The following is a 23,326-nucleotide window of genomic DNA, read 5'->3' as shown; positions in this document are numbered from 1 at the left end:
AGACCTGGCTCTGAGGTGGGGGCAGTCAGAGAGGCTTTTGGTCTGGACAAGCCTTGGCGGGGAAAGCCACCCGGGCAGCCTACAAGGGAGGCCTGGGAGCACGGACACCAGGCTGTGCTCTCTGCCGGCCTGTGGTGGGGAAAGTCCCCAGCAAATGTGGGGTGGGAGGGTGCCTATTGCTCCCCTGGGCTGTCCGGCGAGGGCAAAGGAGGGCGAGCAGAGCAGCGAGTCTCTCCTGCCTCCCCTGCCTCTCTCTTGGCTGGCATGTAAACGTGGATTGCGTCAGGCTGAGCAGATGAAAGAAAAGGTAAGGAGAGCTTTGTGGCCACTGTAATCCCTCCTACAAATGTGCTGCTGAGGCTAAGGTTGAGCACCTTGAAATCACCCCCTCGCTGCTGGTCGCAGTATCTGCTCTCTTGCAGGGACCCCCACGACCTGTCAGCAGTGGTGGGTAGCTATCAAGGAGCAGGAGCCAGGAAGAAAAGAAAGGGGGAAAAAACCTAATGCTAGTAAATAGGAGGGAAGAAAAAGAGAAGCAAGCCCACTGATAAGTGCAGAGAGCTTTTAAAAAGAGTTTTAGCTCCAACAGGGTGGTGGTTCACCTGTGCTGGTGACCACTGTGGAAGTACAAGCTGCTCTTTCAAAAGGAGTGGGACGACCAGGAGTATTTTAAAGCCCGTGAGAGCTGTCACTATGTCATACTGTCAATATTCCCTCCCTCCGCCATGCAAGGGAATAGGGCTTTGCATTAATAAATCTGCAGGAGAAATCATAGCCCTTTTCAGCATGGTGTCGCTCAAGGGACCTCGTTCTTTGCCCAGGGTGACAGTTTGCATATCAACAGATAACTCTCTTCTGGTTCTCACCAGTTGGAGTGCTTTTGCAGCAAAGTGTGCTACTGCAGGGCAACCTGCCTTGCAAAGCATCTGACCCAGCTCTTCTGCTTTTTCTCTCCTGACAGTTTTGCCCTGTGTGCAGCTGGCACAAACCTAAAAGGGATAATAGCCCATGAAACCAAAGACCCCGCATCTGCTGGATTAACTGGGCTTCTATTAACAGCGTGCTGGCTTGTTTTGTGAGGTGACTGGGACGGCTCCCCTGGTCCTTGGCGGAGTTTCAGTGATGAATACAAATCTAGGAAGTCTGTGTAATGGTTTTACTTTCCCTGCCTGTCAAAATATTCTTGCTGGTTTGGATTTTTTGCTATTAAATACTTAAAAATACAGTTCATCGTGAGAAACAGCTTATTTCTTTTCCCTGTTTTTCTGTGTCCCCCCAGATTTTACCTAAGAGGTGGCTCAGCAGCCCAATTGCAGGTTCCCACTGCTCCTGTTTCGGCTATGTGGCCGCAAGATGGGATAGGGAGAATTGGATACTGGCGTAGAGAGACACTCAAGGTTCGCGAGGGGTTAAATGGGATAGACTGAATACAGGACTCATGCTCCAAACTGCGCGGGGAGCCCCGGGAGCGGCGCGGAGGGGTCACCGATGGGAGGCTGCTGGACGCGTGGGTCAGACGCCCAGGTGGGACTCGACTCATTGTATCCTAAGGGCCCTTAAGTCTACTAGAGCTATTTCCTTACCTCAGCTGTGCTAACCTTGGGTAGCTACTGGCCGGGAAGCAGCTAGACACTGTTGACACAACCAAATATGCATGTCCGGCCTTGATGGGCTTCGGTCGGTGTGTGGAGAGCACGCTCTGGGGCTGCGATCACGTCCTCCGCCAGGTTCCCGGCTCCTCGCCAGCTCTTCGCAGCATCCTCCCTACAGGCTGGAAGCCACCCTGCTCTTTTAGAAGCGAAGTTCACTTGTAACTTTCGACTCCTACTACATAGAAACTGGCTGCCATCCTCCCTTATTGCCTAGAACCGCCGAGAAGGGCCATGGTGAAAGATCGCAAGCCAAAAGCGTGTGTAAACTATAATTGCACTGCATCTTCCTGTGATTGCATTGCGCAAAACAACCTCTGGGCTCATTTTTTATTACCCGCTACTCTGGGCATAAGAATCAGGTTCCCTCTCTGCTGTGCCTGTTGACTTTGCTGTGCCTATTTTAGACTGAACCACGACCGTGTCCCGGACGAGGCTGCGCTCCCCTCTTTCCAGTGAGAAGCAGCGCTGCTCCTGTGCAAACTGAGGCAGTGAAGGAAACCGGGATGCTTGGGTTTTGTTCACACTCTGCCACTGATCTGGTTTGAAACTCTTGCCTTACCTAGCTGCCTGCTTTTCTATCTGTAGATGAGCAATAGTAAGTATTAAGTAGCTTAATTAAGATCCTTAGGGGAAAAGTGCTTTAAAACAGAAAAGTATAAGTTCAGTGTTACAATATGAATGGTCTCTTTCCTTAATTTTTAGTGAAGAAAAACCCAACAGAATATGCAGAGGTGGAAATTTTCAGACATTTTAGCGTTAGTATCAGCATCATAAACACTGTAGAGTCCCATTCAGGAATCTGTAGTGCTGGAGTTATTTAATGACTGAGGAGTTTATTAAATACTCTTGGCCCGTGGAAGTCCCTGCCACAAGCTACTGAAGCCAAAAGCTCATTAGGACTAAATAAAAGGGAGTGTTTATACAGCTCTGCTGAGGACACGCAGAGCTGCGGCGGCAAGGCCCAGGGACAGCGCTCGAGTGGTGCACGCGGCTGCCCCGCTCTTGCTGGAGGGCCTGGGGAGCAGCTGCCCTTCGCCCGGAACAGGGCTTCGGCGTCTGTCCCCGGAGCCTCCGAGTGTGCCTCGGGGGCCAGCGCCCAGCCTGGAGGGCCGTGATGGGGCCCTTGCTGCTTGGCGGTGCTCCTGAGCAGGAGGGTTGCCCAGCGGAGCCGCCTGCCCCAGCCGCCGCCAGCCGCCCTGCTCGGCAGCCGCCACCGCCACCTCCCTCAGGCGACGTCTGACTTTGGATACTCGAGTTGTCGGGTGCCTCCGCGAGCTGCCGGCACAGGCATTTCACTGCAAATGGTGCCCTGCTGCTTCCTGAGCCTGGCTGCTGCCGGCGTGCGCCTCGGGCGGGAGGGACAGGAGGCTCAGCTGCGCGGAGGGACGGGCTGTGAGGGCACAGCTCCCTCGTGGCACACGGGTGGCTCGACACCAGCTGCCGTGCCAGCCGGGGACGGTGACCTGGGTACGGTCCGATGGCGCGGAGTGGAGGGAGGCAGCTAACAGCAATTCTGCAGCGTTTCTAAAGCGCCGGCATCCTGCCGGCCGGCGAGAAGACTAGGGCACCCGCCCCGAAGAGCAGAGTCCAGGGAGGAAACGCCGAAAGTGGGGACCGACGGGCTGCGCGTCAGGACGGAGCTCTATGAGAGCGAGTCCTTTCCTCTGTGGCAGGGCAGCGGGGGAAGCTGTGCCCCGGCGTCCCCTTCCCCGGCACAGCCGTGCCTGCCTACGTCGGGGACAGAATTTCCTTGGAGAGGCAAAGGCAGCAAACAGCTCTTGCCCTAAAACAGTACCTGGGAAGAATAGCAGTGTTTTCATAACCTCAATTGCCAAGCTACTATTTTGCAAATCAGCTCAAAATAACATTTTGCACAGTTAACTGAAAACAGTTAAATACCTAAATAACTAGGCACAAATATCTAGACACAATAGCAATTATTGCAGACCTGAGATCTTGTCCATTCACATGAAATCCGTTAACATCATCTGCCCAAGGGAAGCAAAAGGAATATCAGAACAAGAAACCAGTGTTTATGAAGGAGTTTATTAAGGAGCAATCAGCTCTCTTTGCTAACCAAGGGCACTACAGCAGCCTACTCTAGCGATGTGTTCAGTCACAGGTATGTTTATACAAATTGTACCCTGTTATTTTCCAAGAAACAACTGCCGTTGCGACAGGTGGTGCTGGGGGCATAGCCGGGTTGCAGCGGGATCACAGAGGTATAATTAAGGGCAGCAGGGGATGGGAGTGGGGATGATCCAGCTGCTGCCAGAGCTGCCTGTGTGGATAATGAATGAGGGAGAAAGAAAATGGGTTGGTTGCCCCTCCCGAATGCAAAAGCCAGGCTAGCACTGAGAGGGGAAAAGCGGTTTTATGGCTCCCTCTCACTAGCTTCCTGTCACGTTGAAGCCACGGATATTTTTGTTAAATTCTAACGGTCTGGGACAAAATTCTCCAGTGTGGGTGTCTGTGTCAGCTTGGATTTTTTAATTTGCACCAGTTAGGGCAGGCCAGCCATTTATTGTGAGAAAGTGAGGAAAAATATTGTTTTCTCCATGTTAAAAAAAAAAGAAAAAGAAAAAAAGTTTCCCAAGTGTTTCTGCAAAGCTCTCGGTGCCCCCGTGTGTTGGAGTGGGGACGCAGAGGCAGCGGGAACCCTGCTGCGCCGTGGCGGCCGCGGCCTGAGCCTGGGAGGCTCTGCCCGGGTTTGGGGGCAGACGTGCAGGGACAGGGCTGTGTCACCCAAGAGAGGGAGCTCAGCACCCACGACCGTGACCGCGGGATACGGTGGGTGCATTTGCACAGTTGATGTGTCGTAAAATCCTGCGTACGGTGGAGGAAAACCAGGCTTTTAAATGTCCAAAATGGAGCATTTACAACCTACTGCTGTACACTTGGGGCTTGAATCGCTCCCTAGCTCCCCGCACCAGCTGCAAAATGGGGACGATAACACTGTCTAATCTTAGATGAGTGTTTTGAAGTATTCACAATACTGTGGCAATGGCACCATAGCAACCATCCCGAGGAAAACAGTAATTCACATGCAGGATTTGGGTGCTATGCCTTAAATAAGGATTGTGGCATGAGAGAGAGGAAGAAATACCAGTAATTCCTTATGGGGTGAATGATGCAGATGCTGGATGGAAAAATGGTGCGTGGTCATGCCATTAAAGGCTGTGTCGTGGTGCAAGCGTACAGAAGGGCAAATTATTGCAAAGGCCACCTTATTTCTGCATTTACCTTTGAAGCGCTTCCTTTCCTAAGCAACCACACGGCCGCCTTCGTGCACAGCTTGCCTACGCAGTGCGGGATTAGGAGATTCCTGTTCCCAGTTCCCCTGGAGATGGATTTTAAAGCAGATTACAGCAGAGGGAAAGGCCCAGCTTTCGTTCCAGATGCCTTTGCCTCCCGGGGGGGGCCGCGGCGGGGGCACAGCTGGCGCTGGCCGGGCTGGGCGTGGGGGACCGGCTGTGTCGTGCCGCCTCCCGCCCGCCTTGTTACAGCTGGCAACGTCCTTCCCTATTTTTCGTCTTAAAATACAGCTTGCTCTCGGAGGTTAAATCCAGCAGTCATCCCCGTGATGCTATAGCACAGAAGGGGGTTGTTCCTGCAGGTACACTGGTTCAGACGCTTTGTGTGTACCTTACGGTTTTAAATGTCTTTTGGTGCAGACGGGGCTGTATCGTGCCATTGTCTCGCCAGGGGTACGAAGCAGGTTTCTCACTTGAGCCAAGGCAAGTGAAATGGGCTCAGCACACCTGAAGTCCAGCAGCGTTTATTTAGGGATCTGAATACAGCTTTAGGAGGCTTGTATGCTGCACCCAATTTTGCAGATTCAGTCATCTGACTTTAAATTGAAGCAAGAAAGATTTGTTCTTGCAGGTAACGCAGGCTGGAATGAGGGGGACAAATATGCTGTGCTTTAGCACGTTTGCAGAAATATGTATTTGTGTTGTATGCAAAGAGGAATCCCTGAATGCTGAAGGGCAGGATTCCTGCCTTTTCTTGCCAGCTGACATTCACTTGTTTTTCTATGATTTATCCATTTTGTCCAGCGGAAGAGCAGGACTGCAGCATCCTTCCCCTCCCACAGGACAAATCTGGCTGGGAGGGAAGCGCTTCGAGCCCGGCCCCAGCGTGGGCAGCCAGGAGATGCGAGTGACGGGAGCATACGCTGCGTGACGCACCGAGGGCTGCACCCTCCTCTCGGGCTCCAGAGCACGGCAAGGCGATAGCAAGCCCTGCCTTCACATCACTCAGTTCCCAGCGACCTGAGGGGGTGCTGAGAGCGGAGGGTAGCGAGGAAATCAGGAAAAAAACACCTGATTTTTCACTGTGATACTGCACTGTATTTCACTTTATCCCCCTCCCCCGCTCGGAGGCGCTGGCGGCCGCCCGGGGCCGCGATGGGGCCGAGCCGAGCCGAGCCGACCCAGGCCGGGCCGGGCCGGGCCGAGCCACCCTCCCCGGGGCCTCCGGGAGCGCCCCCCGCCGGCATCCCCGCGTGACAGCGACGTGCGCGCCGTGACGCCACCAGGGCCGGCGAGGGGAGGCGGCGGCGGCGGCGCGCTGCGATTGGCGCGAGGCGGGGCGGGGGCGGGCGCAGGGCGCCGCTGTTTGGATTTAAACGTTGCAGCGGGAGGGGGCGGGTTCTGCGGGCGGCGGCGGGGGCAGAGCGCGGAGCGGCGGCGGCGGATCGCGTCCCGGCCATGGTGGTGCCGGCGCGGCGCGTCAAGACGGAGTACATGAAGCGCTTCAAGGAGCCCAAGTGGGAGTCGTGCGGCGCCTGCTACCTGGAGCTGCTGCGCTACCGCCTCAGCCGTCGCCTGCTGGAGCAGGCGCACCGGCCCTGGCTCTGGGACGGCTGGGAGAAGGACAGCGGCGGCGGCAGCAGCGCCGCCGGCTCCCCCTCGCCGCCGGTCGCCGCCAGCCCCGCGGCCGCGCAGGAGGAGGAAGAGGCGGCGGCGGCGCCGAGCGAGCCGGCCGGTAGCCGCGCCGCCGAGGCGGGAAGGACGAGTCCGGCGGGGCCCCCGCGCCGGAGCCCCGGTAGGGACCGAGGGGAGAGGCGGGTGCGAGGCTCGGCCTGCCCGGAGGCCTCCCGGGAGCTCGGGGCGCGGCGGCCGTTAGCGGCTTCACCAACGGGTTCGGCCGGGGAATCGGGGCCGTCGCGGAGTGTCGGCGGGCCTGAGCCTGCCCGCCCGGGGAGCAGGGCTGGCCGCTGCGTGGGCTGAGCGTCGCCGGCCTGTGGCCTGGCGGCGGCATGGAGCTGGCTCCGCTCCGGGGCGGTGGGGACCTCGCTGGCCGAAGCCGTGGGTGAGCGAGCTGGGAGGCGCTGCCTGCGCCATCCGCCGGGGCGGCGGCGGAGGTCCCATCGCCTGCTCTCGTGGGACGAGCCTGGTGCAGCGCGTGGCGTCAGGGTTGGCCCTGCTGCCCGTGTGGCTCCTGAGGCGCTGTAGCAGTGCGATGACGTGAGCGGACTGTGGCCACCGCTTGGCTCTTCCTCCTAGCAGCGGTGGCTCGCCTTAGGTCAGTGATGTCTGCAGAGCATTCATCATGGCTCTGGCTTGTGATGGAGGCCTGAAGGATGCTCAAGTGAGTGAGTACTGAATAACCAGTGCTGAGGAAAAACAGGCTCAGATTCAGGTACAACACGGGACAGATACATTACACGTTTGGTGTGGCACTCTGTAAATGAAATATGCTGTGCTTTAGGAGAGTGTAGATCAGTAAGTGCTCAGGGATTAAAAACTCTTTAACAGCTGAGGTGGTGGGACCTTGCTGGCACAGTAACTGTTTCTGAAGTACTCGCCCTTCTGGATTGAAGGTTGTATAAGTGCTGTGTTCAGGCTGTCCATTAATTGGTACTTGCTAGACTAGCAGAGAAGCTGCAGCATCTGAGAGGCGTCTCTTTAAAGAAACAAGTTGTGGTAACTGTCATCCTGAGTCACAGCTACTTATATAAACTGTTGCCATGGTAGCACTGCATCTCTGCAATTATATAAGCAGGTTCCCTGGCAAAAGCAGCAGCAAGTTAGACTATGTGCCAGTCACTGGCATTTGACACTGTTCCTTTTCTAGATCTGCACACATAGCCTTCTGTCTCATTTGAATGCTTGGTTTCTACTGAGGTTTGTGGCCATGGGTTTGTAGCTGAAGTGCAGACAACTGCATGAACCTAAGCAGGTGCAAAACTGGTAATATTTTTCTTTTCTAGCATATGTCACCTTTTGGCTTCTGCAGAATTAACTAAGCAGATCATGTTCTGAGTAGGCAGGTAACAGCATTGTCAGTCAAGTTCTCTAACACTTCTCATAGGCTATTGGCTCTTTAATTTGATCTGGCAGCCATTGGTTGTCATCCCCCCATATGTATATGGAATCAGCTGTGTACCTGGTGTTGCTCAGTAGCAGCTCTGTACAGGGGAAGTCCTTGAACTGTTCAATTAAGCCTTATGCTGTCTGCAAGTTGTGCTTGACTTGGTTCTGGGGCTGGATATATGTTTGGACAGAGGAGCCTAATTCACCTGCTTCAATGTCCCTTGGAGTCAGAGCTTAACAGAATGATCTGTTCTCTGATATTGCTGGCTAAACTACATCCATTGTCCTGAAGTACTCTTATACAAAAGCTTTAGCTATGCCGTCTAAGAGGCCTGATGTTTCAGAACAGGCTAGTGTTATGGAGTTCTGTAGCAAGCTGTAATCCTCAGTTGTGTGGGCTTACATGGTACCTGCTGCCATATCTGCTGTACTGAAATGCTATTGAGCTGAAACATGGTGACTCAGTGTTAGGAGAAAATGCCAAGGTATCAGAAATGGCCAGGGATATTCTTAAAAACATAGTCTGCTTGGATTGAAGAGGCTGGAGGGTGCACACAGCTGGTGGCTTGCAGGGTAAATAACACTCCACCTCTGCAAAGCTGTGCAGTGATAAAAGCACCCCACTTAACTTGTGTGTAACAAAGTATAAGTGTGTCTAATTTTGCCCCCTCAAGCAGGGTTTGGTAGTGCCTTGAGAAGGAGACTGAAGTATTTGTGGAAGAAGTAAGTATTTAACATTTTTGTGCAAAGAAGTGCTAAGGAATAACACTGTTGGTGATAGGCTACAGGCTCCTTGTTTCTTGCTAGGAGGACACTTGGATCAGTCCTTGCTATGCTCCCTGATGCTGTTGCTGACCATTGGGAATGGATCAGGTTGGTGGAGTCTCTGGGTAACTTGATTCTAGTTAGATCAGTTTTGGCAGCTGATTAAAACATTTAGTTGTAGATATGCTTTTCATACAGGCAGTCAGAAACAGGTGTTTGCCACAGTCAGAGATGGTATGTAGCTGTCTTCTCTTGTACAGGTGTAGCTGTCTCCTCCTGGTGATTGCACTGTGGTCTGCCCAGCTATGAGGTTTAACATGGTTGCCTCCATAGGTGATTTAACTTTGTTACTGCTGCTTTAATAGCATGCTTAATATGCTGTTACGTTCTTTGTAAGCTGCCTTTACAGTGGGAGAAAAGTCTTTATTTCATCTTCAATTCCTTGCTAAGTGGCTTAGGATAACTATATTTTTCCAAGTTCTGAAGGTATTTAAGAGCTTTAGCAAAATGACTGGAAACAGCTTATGCAGTTGATTTAAGTGGAGACTTATTGTGTATTATTCAGCATACAGTACAATCAAAAGCAAGTGACTCATTCAGTATTAGAGAAGGTGGGGTTTTTTTTGCTTAGTGGATGGCTCTTTAAAAGTGCAGAGGAGATGGCATTGAAACCACAACTGCATGAATCTTGCATTATTCAACTGCTTTTTTCTGGAAGAACTTAATTATACTGAAGTGCTGTGAGGGTAGCTGAGTATCAGTTCATGTCAATGATATCTGTCTTCTGAATCTGACATCTACCCACACACTGCAGCATCCTTGTGGGGGGCCTGCCAGAAGAGACCTGTGGACTCACTTCTCTGGGGAGTTTGGTTTCTGGCTAAACAATATCTAAAGTGCTTATGGCTAAGCATGTTTGGCCAGCACTAATGTTGCCTAGTATCTGAGGTAAACTAATTTTTATGGTGCATGTAGCTGGTGTTCTTTGTCTTTACCTCCTTAAGATGAACCTGCATGCGTCATATGTCAGTGTAGGATGCTTTTCATGTCAGCAGGGTTCGGTCCTGGTGTTCTGGCTACAGCTGACAATATATGCCTTCAAGCTGTACTATTGCATGCAACAACTTTCTCTAACAGAATTACCTGTTCCTTATGCAGCTCTTAACCATAAGGGTGTATTAAAAGCAGTTTGTAAATGCTTTTGTTGTGTGTAGATAAAGCTAATGTCTATAGCTTGACTTGAAGTTTTAGTGATGTTAGACTGAAGTACTTCCAGCAAGAACCCCTGAGATGCTAAATAAGACAAATGCATTTCACTGTCTGTATCATGCTTAAGCTATAGTTGAATGATATCAAAGGGCTCAGTGGCAATTTTGGCTTAATTCTTGCTGGCCCTTCACTTGCAACAACTGCTTGTGGGACTGTTCTGTAAAACATGTCTAGGCATTGTGCTTTAAATATGATCTAGTAAAATTTTAACCTAAATCAGCTGGTCTAGTGGACACATCCTCAAAACTGTCAGCAGAACCAGTTGCCTGATAAGTGAAAGACAGGAGCTCTTGACAGCAGCAGTGTTGCCAAACCTGTTGCTTGTGAAAGGATACTACTGCACACAAGTACAGGATAAAGCAATCTTTCCATCCTTATTACATTTTAGCCTTGAGCATTTTGGTACAGGGTTCTTAAATGACACTAGCTTGTCATTGCTGTCAAAGCAATTGCCATGCACGATAGCCTGAAAGTCACTGATCTGGATTAGTGCAACTCTGCAGAAGACCTAATTTCAAACTGTCATTCCCTAATACCATTTGCCATAATGTTGCACATGTGTTTGAGCTGGCCCAGGGACCTGGGAAGGAGTAGCTTATAGTAAGGAGAGAAGGCAGTAGTGTCATTTTAGGGGTTTATGGTACTATGTTACAATGTTCCTTCTTTTTTTGTTGGAAACAACATCAGCATCAAGTCAAGACATCTGGTGCTTTCTGAACTCTGCTGTGGATGAAGCTTGCATGAGCCTCATGAACTCTGTACTGCTGTGCTGCTGGTAGTTCAACTACTGTCTCAGTGTACTGCTTTGTATGTGATCTTGCTTGAAGCAATGACAACCTGTTCCAGCTGTAGTAGATGGTAACTACTTTCTACCCAGCTGTGGTAAGCTCATATCCATTACTGCATACATGGCCTTTTGGCCCCAGAGAACTCCCTCTTTGGAGAGGTGCATAATCAGTCCTTAAAACTGTTATGATGTGCAGAGGGGATGTTGCTTCTGCTTTGCCTGCTCTGGGAGCTGGTTTTAGTGCTAAATCTGAACAGGAGAGCTCTGAAGATGACTTGGGCAGAACCCAGAGTTTCTAGCTTTAGTGCAGAATGCTTCTCCTGAACCTGAGGTAGTGCTGTAGATGGCAAACACTTATGTAAAGATAATACTGTTGACCTGTGGGTCTGACCAGAAGGTTGTTGATAGTTCTGGTAAATCAGCAGAGCCTTAGAATGGGATTCATGTCTGCCTGATAACACATGCAGTGCTGTGGAAGGGAGAAAAGCTGCACCAGCTCCTGCCTGAGTTGTAGTGAAGGGGAGCTGTTATGTAAGTTGGGCAATGCAGGAGGATTTAAATGACCTTTTCTGGGCAGGAGCTTTCTGTGGCCATGTTGGGTGGGCCTGGCAGCCTTGTTCTGCCTGCTAAGCACTTAATCCCCTCCTGCCCAGTGTGCTCCACTTAGCATCCATGATGCAGTTTTAACATGTTCCTAGCTTTTTCTCTAGCCTGTCTAATCCCTGTAATGCCACAGTCAATTTTCTGTTTTATTCACAGCATGCACTACTGCATTTAGCAGTGTCTGCCTGGGTTGGCACATGGCATGGAAGAGATGGGTAGCTGTTGCTGATGGTTGTGCTTCCTGAGCAGCTGAGTTTAACTCCTCCCTTACTATTAACTGCTGTTTTGCTACTGTCCTGTAAAAAGGAATGCCTAATAAAATAGGTTGGATATCTGCTGTAGTTTTAGATAAATCACTTACAGAACTTGGTTTGTGAAAATATCTTTATAAACTGTAGGAATGAACTTATAAGCACCTGATATCAGAGTAGGTATTTTAATAAGGTGCTATTGTATGCTCAGACATACAGCATTTACTGTAAAACTACATGTGCAGCACTCTGCCATTTACCCATAGGCTCTATTGCTATTTTGGCACAAGCATGCTCAAATAATCTCTACACCACCTGGGTTTATATTGCAGTGAGCAGCATCCAGGCTTGTCTGTTACTTGCCTTGAAGTAGTATCTTGGTGCTAGAATATACATTCAATTGCAGAGATGGTACTTTCCCTTAATTTGAAGTCTCCATGTGGCACCACTGTTGCTCATGAACTCCAACACTACTCTTTTGTGGAGAAGGAAGGTGCAGTTTCCCTTTAAGGGAGGATGGAGTGGCTTTCCAAAACTATTCTGCTTCAAAATTGACAGCAAAATAATCTGTCCTCCTTCAGCATCTCATTTTCTGGCATGCTTAAAGGTGTGCCTCCTTCTGACATGACCTCCCTTTGTGCCCATCATCCCCCCCTTCAGAAAGGGATGTAGCCAGTCCTTTCTCAGGAACAGTGTGTAGAGACATAAAGACAAAGTGGATTTTGCAAAGGGATATGTGTATTGCCTGTTGCAGCTGTGATGCAGCCTTCTTGCTAGAGGCTACCATGTTAAGATCATTTAGTTAGCCAAGGCTGGATGAAAAGCAAGAAGGCAATAATAGCTGAAAAATTGTGTGCTCAGTATGGAGGTACTTGAAATTCCTCTGGCTAATTTTTTTGCCTTATCTAAGCTTGTATTGCTTTTGCTCTCCCTTTACTCATTTGTCCCTGGCTACTCTTCTCAGTTGTTTCATAGACACACTCGACTGAACTCTAACAAATGTAGCTCTTGGTGCTATAGCCCTGCTAGCTAGTTTTCGTGACATACTTAGCCATACTGCAGTAGCATCTGTAGCCAAACACTGCACCTGCACAGCTTGGGAGGCAAGTGTGTATAGACTAGCCTGGACAGTGCCCAGCACCAGGGCCTCTGTGCTGGTTGGCAGCAAGTGACAAACCTGCTGGCAGGACTAACAGCTAGCAAGAGAAAGCATGGGCCTTACATTCACCACATGCCCCAGAATTCCCCTAGTCTCAGTGCCTTTCTCCTTCAAGGGCAGAGGGAATGTCAGAGTAATGCACCACTAGATGCTTAACCAGTCTGCTAAGCTGGTCACTTCCACTTCTGCAGAGCTGGGTGGGTGCAACATGGAATTAAAGCAGTGTAGATGGGGTGTGCACCTGTTTGACTAGTTAAATTGTGGCAGCTAGCATGAATGATTGCTGTTGTTGCAGGATGGATGAGCCCTTCTGCTTAGGAAGATCTTTTCTTTCAGTGACTGTATTGGCAGACTGTGGAGACAGTCTGGCCACAACTACCTCACCCTCTAAAGCAGTTTGCAGGTATTTTCTCAAATGACTGCCTTTTCAAAAAAAATCTGTTCTACTGTGCTTGAGCAAAAATTTTTTTTTTTAAAGCAACACAGCATTCTGAAATGCTAACGGCATGATTTCTACCCCTCAACTATTTAACTCCTGCAGAAGAATCTGCAAGAAAACTGTACTCTCAAAAGCATACCTTCCTCATCTCCAATCCCTCAGGTGAGGATAGGCCCCTTTCTCTACTTTTGCACAGTGGTGGCCTCCTGAAGAGGAAGAAGTAGATGATGTGGCAGAAAACACTCCTGTGTTCAGCATGCTTATATGAACAGAGTTTGAATGCCTCACAATGTGTGCATCCAGTGGAAGGCAGCATCTACTGCCCAAAGGTGGACACCTGAGAAGGCAGGTTACTTACTGGTGGATGTCTGCTAGGCTGTTTGGTTATTAAAAGGATTTATCTATGTTTAAACAAAAGGCATACTTGGCTTGGCCAAGTATGGAAGATTCTGGATCACAATGCTTGCCTGTGCCTGTGATGCTTTTGGGTTATGCTTAATGTATAGCACCCTTCTCCAAGTTGTACAGATTACTGGTGAGGATTTGCAGTATGGAGAACTAATCTGCTTTTATTTCTGAAGTTGTTTCACTAAAATTCTGTAAGCAGAATATTTTGTTGGTATTAACAGATTAAAGACCTCTTGTCACCAATTCTGAACATTTTACAAATCTCAAAGGTGACAAAAAGCTTTGACCATTGTTTTCTAGTCAGTGATTCCTATTCTGGGCACACTTGACAAATTGTTTTGAACAAGTCTGATTTATAACATTTTAAAATAATCACATTAAACTAATCACACTAAATCACATTAAAACTAATGAGCTGTAAGGCATCAAATTCTTACTAGTCTTCCTCTCCAATTTATGAAGTATTGCAGTGCTATATTGGCTATTTGCTGCTCTCACCTTAGGTGTAAGACCTGAATTTTTGTGCATAGTGTCCAGGAAATACTAAGTACTATTGGCTCTGAGGCCCCAGGAACAAAGGAAAACTAGTTCCTTCGTAGCTCTATAATGCAAGGAGAGTAGATCTTGTAGATGAACTGTTTCCCTTTGTTTTATCACTTAATGTCTTATATAATGCTGATCCAGCCTTCAGTATTAGTCTTTATCTGCAAGTTTAAGAAAGATGCATATTAAACTTTCCCTCACAAACATCTATATACCTTATGTCTGGAGGACAAATGCTGGACCCCTATCTTGGCAGCTTTAAAAAGCATATGTCAGGAAACAAACCTAGGATGGTGCTGCCTGAAGAGCATGCCACTTTAAGCATAAAACATACTTCACAAAACTGATAGCATGGATGATGTTGCTTTGTAAATTTTTGCTTCATGCTTACCCTTCCCAAAAAGAACCTTTATCAACATGTATAATCAAGGAGTCTGAAAATCAAGCACATATTCCTTTCAGCAAAACTTCATGATGTGAAGAATTTCGTATTTCATTTACTCTGATCAGACTTGTTCTCCAGTTACTGCCTGGCAGCATCTACATGCCACTCAGAAGTCCATCTTTGCTCTTCTGAAAGATGAAAGGATGAAACAGTGAGGACAGAAGATGACAGCAAACAGTCTTGCAGCACTTCCAGTACTGCCTGGGGCTATTGGATATCTGTAGCCTCACTAGTGAGGGCATATTTAAATATGAGGACAGTGATGCACAGAGGGACTTAACTTCATTCTGTCTTTAGTAACCACAAATTGTCTAATTATTTAACAAAAGTATACCTCTACTAAGGAATCAGTGACCTCTTATGGCAGTTTGTTTTTAGAAATATATTGAGAGAGGCTCAGCAGATCGGACTTAAGTCCCCAATGACAACATATTTAAAGTGTAACTTTATTTTTTTAGAAAAGGAGAGAGAAGATCAAGAAAAGCAGCAGAGGGAAGAACAAGAAAAAACCGTAGAACACACTTCTGTAAAGGAAACAGACAAAACCAGCCGTACAGGACGACGTCCGAGTCGAAGTGCCTTGTCCAGTCGCAATGATCGAAGGTCAGCCAAAAGTCCTCAGAAGACAGATGCACCAAAGGAGAATAAACATCCCTTTGCTCTGTATGGGTGGGGAGAAAGACAGACAGATACTGGAAGCCAGAAAACTCACAATGTCTGTGCTTCTGCTTCAGTGAATGAAGTAAGTGAAAACTTTTGATTTGTATTTTAAACTGCTGCTGTATTTAAAGTGTTGCATCTGCAGGCTAAAAATGTCTAATGTCTAAGCAAAACTTCCTAGGGATGCTTTTATTTGTGAACTTGCAAGAAATCATGAGGATTTCAACAGCATCTTGGTGTTTTGCTGTGGGTGATAATGTCTTGTAGGCGCTAGCTTATTGTGGTTATGCTGTATTATGCAGGAGTGAGTTAGGGGCTTCTTCCCCTTGAATCCTCAGAGTCTTGGTTTCTCTTTCCTCTAGGTTTGATTAAGACTTGAGCTGTATGCAAGTGAATCCCTTCAGCTAGCCCTTAGGCAGTAAGGTATCTGTGAGAAAAGGCTTTCAGTGTCCAGGACTGAAATCTGTCATCTTTGGATGCCTAGTTTTGCACTCCTAAACCCTCTGTCCCGAAGACAGACAGTTTTCCCTAGTATCTAGTCGAGTCCTCAGATTTTTGTCATGAGGACTAAGAAGATCCCAGAAATCCTTTTCTGAAGAAACAGAAATGGCTTTTGCACTTCCCTTGCATGAAAATGGAGTAAGCACTAGTCCTACTGACAGCCTGCTAATATTGAAATTGTACAGTGGAGGCCTGAATGCTTAATCTTTCAGGACAGAAAGAACTCTTTTTAAATCTAGGAAATGCAGAGTCCTAATTAGACAAGGAGTGCATCTGCCTACAGCTTTGATTGCCAGTGTTGTGGGAAAAATGATAATTACCACATGAGTAAAGATAACAAGAATGCTTTTGTACAGCTGTGATCAAGACCACTTAATTTTATATAAAACATTAGATACAGGCTTTCATACCAGCTGCAGCAGGGATCTGCTTTTTGTAGTGATACAGCTATAACCTGTACATGTAGGAACATGTACATGTAGGAAGCTGTTAATGCATTTCTCACTAGAGTTAACACTTGCAGATGGTGTTCAAGAACTTCCATTAGGCATGGAGGAAGAAGTAGAGGAAGCAGTTGAGAAGTGTGTATTAACTGTTTGTACAACTGACAGTACAGTATTGCCATTAATGTTCTTACAATAAAATTACTATAGCAATAAACCTGAAGGTTTCACATATGCAAAGCCAATAGCTTTTAACTACTAATCCATTTTGAAACTTTTCATGTTTGACCAGTATTTGCAAATTCTGATTAATGCCTGGTTATCTTGTTTCTGGCTGTTACAGTGCTACCAGCAAAACTGGCTGTTATAAGTGTATTTCTGCGTTCTGAACTTCATGGCAAGAGAAAAGCATCAGGCAGTTAGCACCAAGCATCCCAAAGCAGGCAGACAGGTACATAAATGCAGGGATAGTGTTTAAGCTGTGGAAGAGTGACTTTCCTGGGGCAATCTCTGGGAACAGGAGCTTCGTTGAAGGTACAAATGATTTGCTGCTAAAATGTCTTGTTAGCCTGCTTCAGTGGGTTGATAGTGGGAAACTTTGGCAGCAGAACAGTCCATCAGATGTCTGGTCCATTGCATGGTTGATGTAGACATTACCAAAATAACATAATTAAAATGTACATGGTCATAGATAGTATCAGAACTCTAGTGCAGCAGGTTGTTTACTTGCTTAGCAAGAAACATTAACCTTAGTGTTACAACAGTTCCATTTTTTCTTTTCTAAAGCTCTCCAAGCCTGCTTAAAAAAATCATAATGTGTCCCTGCCTATGTGTTGTTGTCTTATTACTGCTACTCTAGACTCTGAATCAATGACTCTGAGGAATGAGGAGGATGGTGTTCAATGTGTGAGGAGGAGGATGGTGGTGTTCAATGTGTAAGATACAACTGACTGCTGATGGGTAGTTTTGGGAAGGGCTTGAAGCAGTAGTCTTTCCTTTCTTGGATAGCTCATCTCTGAGAGAAATGAGGAACTTGAGGTCTTACTAATTCTTGAGAGAAGCTACCCATCCTGGTAATGGACACTACTTGTAATGGGATTGATAAGCTTTAGTTATTGTTGGAAATAGTTGAGCAATGCTTTGAAGCCTAGTAACAAGTTGACAACTGTCCTTGAGTGTTATTCCTGCTTTCAAAGACTTAACATTTCTTATGCCAGAAACAAAGCTATGGAATCTTAAAGATAAGGGCTTAGGTTTGGAGTGCAAGAACAGGACTCTTCTGAAACACTTGGAGTTACGCAAACCATTTACCTAATATTTTGTCAATAGGGATGTTTCTTTAGGTGGGAACTGACTACTTACCACCTGGGTAGGAGGACATTTTTCTTGAATGCTTCAAAGGTTTACTCTCCCCTAATTGAGATGGGAAACAGTGATTCAAATCTTCTGGAGATGGAAGCGAGTATATAATAACTGTATCTTAAAACTGAGTCTAGGGAAAAATGTGATAATTTCTTAATATAGAAAGATGTGCAGACATTTTTATAGCATGCTCTCAAGATTAAGTTCTTTAGTGTCCTGTAAAGGGTTGCTAAGGATTAGTTTTACTGCAGCTTAGTAAAGGATGCTTGGTCACATTGAGTGATGCTTAGGAATTTAACAACTAAAATGATAAAAATAGGAGAAATAAGGTTTTAAAGTGTCAGATGCAAAGAAACATTCAAGGTCTCTGCAACTGCTTTTTAATAGCATGAGATGGGAAAGATGTAGTGCAGAATTCAAGTTGAGGCATTTTTTTCCCCCACAGTTCTGTACTTCTCTTGTTAGTGGTATAAATAATAGAACAAAATGCAACCTTGCTACCCAACCCTATTTCTTCAGGATGGGGGTCTGGGGGGAATAGGAAGTGACCCTCAGCTTCTGGGGGGAGGAGGAATCCTAGGCTGTTTTCCTTCTATAACACTAACTCTGATCTTTTAGATTCATGAATCTGCCCTACGAGCAAAGAACAGGAGACAAGTGGAGAAAAGGAAACTTTCTCAGAGGCGAGTACAATCTGCAGAAGCAGAGAAAGCTTGGCGAATAAAGCCTTCCCCACCAGATAATCCCTGGATGACAGAGTACATGAGATGCTACTCAGCAAGAGCTCGGTGAATTATGATTTCCTTGGGCATCTTCAAAAAGTTAAGCATATCAGGACACTGGTGCAAGGAACCAAACTACTTATGCAAGGTTTTTACAGGGAGTTTCCAGCTGTTTGTTACAATATTTGTATCTTGGCTACCTACCTCAGTGGGGGTGTATAGTTGGAGCCATAATATTTGAAGAAACTTTTGAATATAGCTACCCAGATTTTTAAATAGTTCCCCTTTTGGGACTCTTAAGTTTCAGGGCCTCTTCTGAAGGTGGGAAGAGAGCCTTGGAGTACTGGCAGCCTAAGCAAACACTCTTGATCTTGGTTACAAATAATCTGACCCTTAATTTAAAAGTTCTTAAGTCCTCCAAATGATCAGGAGGTGGTGTTGGGGGAAGACTTTAAAGGTGTGATGAAGGAGCATTTTGCATTTATAGTACTGTTTGATTCAACAGTCCTGAAACAAGTAGAGCAAGACAGGTAACAGCAAAGACGGTGGGTCTGGTAAATAGCACTAATAAATGTGGATGCTTTATGTAGATAACTCTCAAGTATGGTCTGTATATAGAAACTTTCAAAAAAAACCCCAAACTTGATTAATGAATCTGCTGATACTTTCCTAACTTTTTTATTGCTGTTTCTAAGGTAATTGGAATAAATTCCTTGCCAGTCTTGGGACCACTTATTTTCAGAGCAAAGAACAGTTGCAGGATTACTCTGAGTTGCTGTGACTGTTACACCAAATGACTGATGTAGACAATCATTATTTGATAGCTGCTGCTCAATAAGCTGTTGCCTGTTGTACCAGTATCAACTTGGCATCACTGTATTAAGCCTGTGGTCACACTTATTTTGTGCTTAATCATTTCAATACCAGTTTATCAATGGAGAGGGTTGGTTTCTGTGTAGTGAAGTCTATTTTTAAACTTATGAACATCTTTCTATGCTCAGTGGGCTCAGAGTGCAATATGCATTCCATTTGGTGGTATTGTATAATGAGTATACTGCTAGAGGTTTTAAACTTGAAAATCATTTTGATAAACCTTGTAGATGAAGTTGTGAGAAGCTTTCTGCCTCTCAAAATTGGTGCAGAACTCCTCACTGAGGAGATGGGGATCAGGGGAGGACAGAAAGGTATCCTTTAGTAATCCACAGTATATAATGAAGTGTGAACACTTTCTTTATTTTTACATAGTAAAAAATCTGTCAGTTTCTCAGTGTGTTTTTTCCCTTCTAGCTGCTGTAAATGAACTTTTTCAGTTTGGTAGCTGAGCATTAGCCAGATCACTGCTGTAGTTGTGAGCTTCAAAGCTTTGAAATGTGCTATGTTACCTTAGTTTTGAAACTCATTTTAACACAGACTAAACTCCAAACTTTTCACAAGCACCATTGCACTTCTGCAGTGCAGAAGCCTGGACCAGTCTTAGCTTCATTGCACAAACCAGTACTTCAGAAAATATGACTATATTCCATCATTTAGCTAAATCAGATTAGAATTTTGTAAGACTTTAGATCAGTGCCCAAAACTGAGGTTAACTATTCAGCTGGATGCCTTTATTCCATCTGAGATGTTTTTATTATCCAGTATGCTGTTTTTCCTCTTTAACTGCTATAAATACGCTCAAGTTGCTTCTGACACTTTTAGTTCAGAAATCCAACCTAGCTTTGAACAGTAGTAGCAGAAATCTAACAAGCAGTATTTAATAGCCCCACTGAATAAAAAAACTGCTTGCTATGTTGCCCAGATCACCATATACACTTCTGGCTTTGTAGACTTTTAAAGTATGTAACCATAGCAACTGGACTGTGCCCTCAATCCATTTGCCTACATTAAATAACCTTCTTGATTGTGTGGGGCAGGACTTATCTTGCCATGCTTTCAAAAATGCTTCTAGAGTTCTCTTCCCAATGAGAATGGAGGAGCCTAGAAGACCATGTGCCTACCTACCTTAAGTACCTATTTTAGGATAAGAGCTCCCATTAGATGTCAGCCTCTTCAATAATTACAGGAGGTCTGAATGTCTTCTGCCTTGGATACAGGGTACCAAACTTGAGCCATCTCAGATAGGAGTGTTCAGGTGTTCTGCAGAGCATGAGCACCTCCACTGCATCAGGGCTGCTAGGTACTGAGGAGTGTTCTAGGAGTTCTTATCCTTAATTTGTCTGGTCAAAAGCTGTCCCTCCACCAAAAAACCTGCTAGAAGGCAGCAGTGATGCTAATCAGGCCATGTGAGTCACTGTCATGCTTTTAAATAGTCCGTAGCTAAAAAATAATTGTGGGTGCTGTAGTACTTAAATCAAGAGAATACCAACATAAAGCTTGAAGTGAGGAGCAAACTATTCTGCAGATCAGGTAGCTTTCCTGTATTTCCCAAATTCCCAAATTATTTGACTCTTAAACCTGCTAGCCTTAGGTTTGCTTTGAATATGTGATATAATTTAGTCCTGATCACTGTAAGTTGTGTATTCAAGATATTTGGCATGTGACAGACTGAAGTCTGGAAAACAGCTATTAGTGTTTTGATCCAAATTCTGACAAAAAGCCAACTGATTTGGAAAGCAAAACATTTCAAGTATTAAAGCTTTAACTAATTCTTTAGACTCTTACAGAGAAGGCTGTCTTTCATCAAATTGCTCATTCAAAAATGGAAAAGCTAGTGAAGATTTACCCAGTTAAGGAAGTTCTGAACTGTCTTGCATGGCTCTTGAATTCAGCCATGTGGTAAATGCTTCTCACTCCTGTTTTAAAAACAAGACTTTGATATATAGAAGAACAAACATTTACAGTTGTCCAAAGTCTTCATTTAAAACAATTATTGTCTGTTCATTTCAGTTTCTGAAAGCACTTAGCTTAGTGAAACTTAAGATTTTTGCTGTGTAATGCTGCAATTTAACTGTTGTGTTGTGAAGCCTAATGTTTACAATGTAAAATGTTGCAATGAAAACTGCATAAGGGTGTCCCTGTAAAATAGAATAGCATGCTTGTGCAGTCACATCTTCACAGCTATAAACTACAGATTGTTACTAGAAGCTAAGATAGTCAAAGTGATACTTTAACTTTAGAGACAAACTTAAATCTGTGAGGGACAGTCCTGAATTTTTGGTAAAGAACTTTATACAGGTAGCAGATGCACATTTTAATCAAATTTCTAGCTTGTAGGGAAATACATCCGCCCCCCCCTTTATGGTGTAACGCACTGGCTCTGAATTAAAGGCCTCAGATTTTTTTACCAAGATAGGGACCAAAAGCTAGCAATCTGGGGGCCTACATGCAGTAACCTGTGTTCCAGTTCAGTTTGCAGCTCAGTGCACACAGCAGCAAAGCCATACATGGAGCCTGACTCAAGACCTTGCTGGAAGCCCCTATAAGATTAGGGGTAGAAGGGAGGAAGAAGCTGCCTCAGCTATTGTTAGTACTGAATTCACTTTAAAAACTATAGGGAAATACCATCTAAGCTTGAAGCAATATGTAATTTTTAAGAGTTTTTAATAGTATTTGTTTTTTAAAGCTTCTGTATTCTATGTAATAGCATAGTGTCAACTTGTATATGTAAATAAAATAAGTGACACAAAGTGCCTTGACTGCTTGTACTGTAGTATTTGGGGCTTGGATTTTTTTCTACTGCAGGGCTCTTACATACTCTGCCTGGTGATTACAAACCCCACTGACTGGCTCCACTGGCTGCTTGCTTTTCCTATGTCCTATCCCCTCATGGAGAATAAATGATACAGATTTGATAGGGTAAAGCTAGATTAGTGTTAAATCCCTCTGAGAGCTGAACTTGTCTCCTGTTTCTAAAATATACAACTATTTTGGAAGAACTCTCCTATGGATTCCTTCCTGCTACCATTTTCCCAGTGCCTGGCTTTCCCCAGCAATCACTTAAGGGAAAAAACAGACAGTACCTGTCTGAATTTAGGCTCTGAAATGCTATGCCACCTGGAGCCTTTGTAAAATGTTATTTAGAACTTTGGGAAGAGGAGGTAGAGTAGGGGGGGAGAAAAGCAGGAAGGTGCATCTTTAAAAGTTATCTTGCAAGTGTAAAAGTGCAATCTTGCAAGCGTTTAAGATTTAGGAAAATTTTTTTTAAGGGGTGGCCACATGGAAGTTGTAGGTGCTGCTGGCCTCTACAGAGGAGGAGGAGACAAGCAGGACAAACTATTGTTAAACCATAGAGTGAAAAAAGCACCATTTTCTTTCATGAGCTTTTTATATGCTTTTTTTCAGCATATAGAATGCAAATACAAATGATTTGCATGAAGTAATTGGATTTTTTAAATATTCCTTTAAGGTTCTAGAAGACCTGGGAGCATCTGAGCCCAAAAATTCCTAGTTGGAAGAGATTGACAAGATCTTTATCTTGCCAGCTGGGTAATTCAGCCTGAGTTGCCTTATATTTGTAGGGAACTTATGAGAAGAGCAAATATGGAACTCAAGCTGTACAGAAACTTTTTAAGCACTGTTAGCTTGTGAAAACACATTTTGCAAGAGATCTACAGTGATGCTTCAGTCTTTCCTAGAAAGGAACTGTGTGGTCTTTAGCACAGAAAGGCAGATAGAAGGAAGTTAGGTGTGCTTCATCTAGCTCTGCAGCCATAAGCATGTAGGATGGGCATGAGTGGAGAGAAATTAAGTCTGGAAGACACCTTGTGTTTGCTCCATGTCTAACTTGGAGTGGTAGCAGCAGAGTTCAGGTGCCTGGGCCTGCTGTGCTGAAATTACCTGAGCTGTGGGGGGCCCCAGGAGAAGCTGGGGCCAGAGGGGCTTCAGACCCAGCCGCAAGACAGCTGGTGTACAGTGCTGGGGCAGTGACTGCTCTGCTTCCAGCTCCTGGGAAATATGCTGAAGCCCTCCAGTTCTCTTTGCTGCTGTTGCTTTCCTAGCCCAATACTGACTGTACTGTGACTTTAGCAGAAACATGTTGTTTTTCAAGACCATCTACAGTT

At 45.8% G+C, this 23,326-nt stretch overlaps 1 protein-coding gene across 2 annotated transcripts; it reads left to right on the top strand.

Annotated features, from left to right (window-relative positions):
- The first annotated feature begins 6,263 nt into the window (after positions 1-6,263).
- Positions 6,264-21,961, top strand: CCSAP (centriole, cilia and spindle associated protein). 2 transcript variants are annotated; one of them, XR_010388456.1, is made up of 4 exons: positions 6,264-6,701; positions 15,100-15,383; positions 16,589-16,696; positions 18,226-18,297. XR_010388456.1 is itself a non-coding variant. In XM_026117215.2 (3 exons), the coding sequence occupies exons 1-3, from the start codon at positions 6,365-6,367 to the stop codon at positions 18,397-18,399; spliced, it is 795 nt and encodes a 264-aa protein (XP_025973000.1). In that variant the 5' UTR covers positions 6,264-6,364; the 3' UTR covers positions 18,400-21,961. The 2 variants fall into 2 exon arrangements, 1 of the variants encoding a protein (XP_025973000.1); XM_026117215.2 differs by lacking the exon at positions 16,589-16,696 and having other exon boundaries at positions 18,226-21,961.
- The last annotated feature ends 1,365 nt before the right edge of the window (positions 21,962-23,326 follow it).

This window comes from Dromaius novaehollandiae, chromosome 3 (genome assembly GCF_036370855.1).
Source record: "Dromaius novaehollandiae isolate bDroNov1 chromosome 3, bDroNov1.hap1, whole genome shotgun sequence".
Taxonomy (NCBI): domain Eukaryota; kingdom Metazoa; phylum Chordata; class Aves; order Casuariiformes; family Dromaiidae; genus Dromaius; species Dromaius novaehollandiae.
The sequence above is the reverse complement of the archived record's forward strand: the minus strand, read 5'-3'. Positions and strand labels throughout refer to the sequence as shown.

Coding starts and splice junctions, on each gene's coding strand:
- CCSAP (XM_026117215.2), top strand. CDS start 6,365: ATGGTGGTGCCGGCGCGGCGCGTCAAGACGGAGTACATGAAGCGCTTC. Junction 6,702..15,099: donor GCCCCCGCGCCGGAGCCCCG/GTAGGGACCGAG, acceptor TTATTTTTTTAG/AAAAGGAGAGAGAAGATCAA. Junction 15,384..18,225: donor CTTCTGCTTCAGTGAATGAA/GTAAGTGAAAAC, acceptor CTGATCTTTTAG/ATTCATGAATCTGCCCTACG.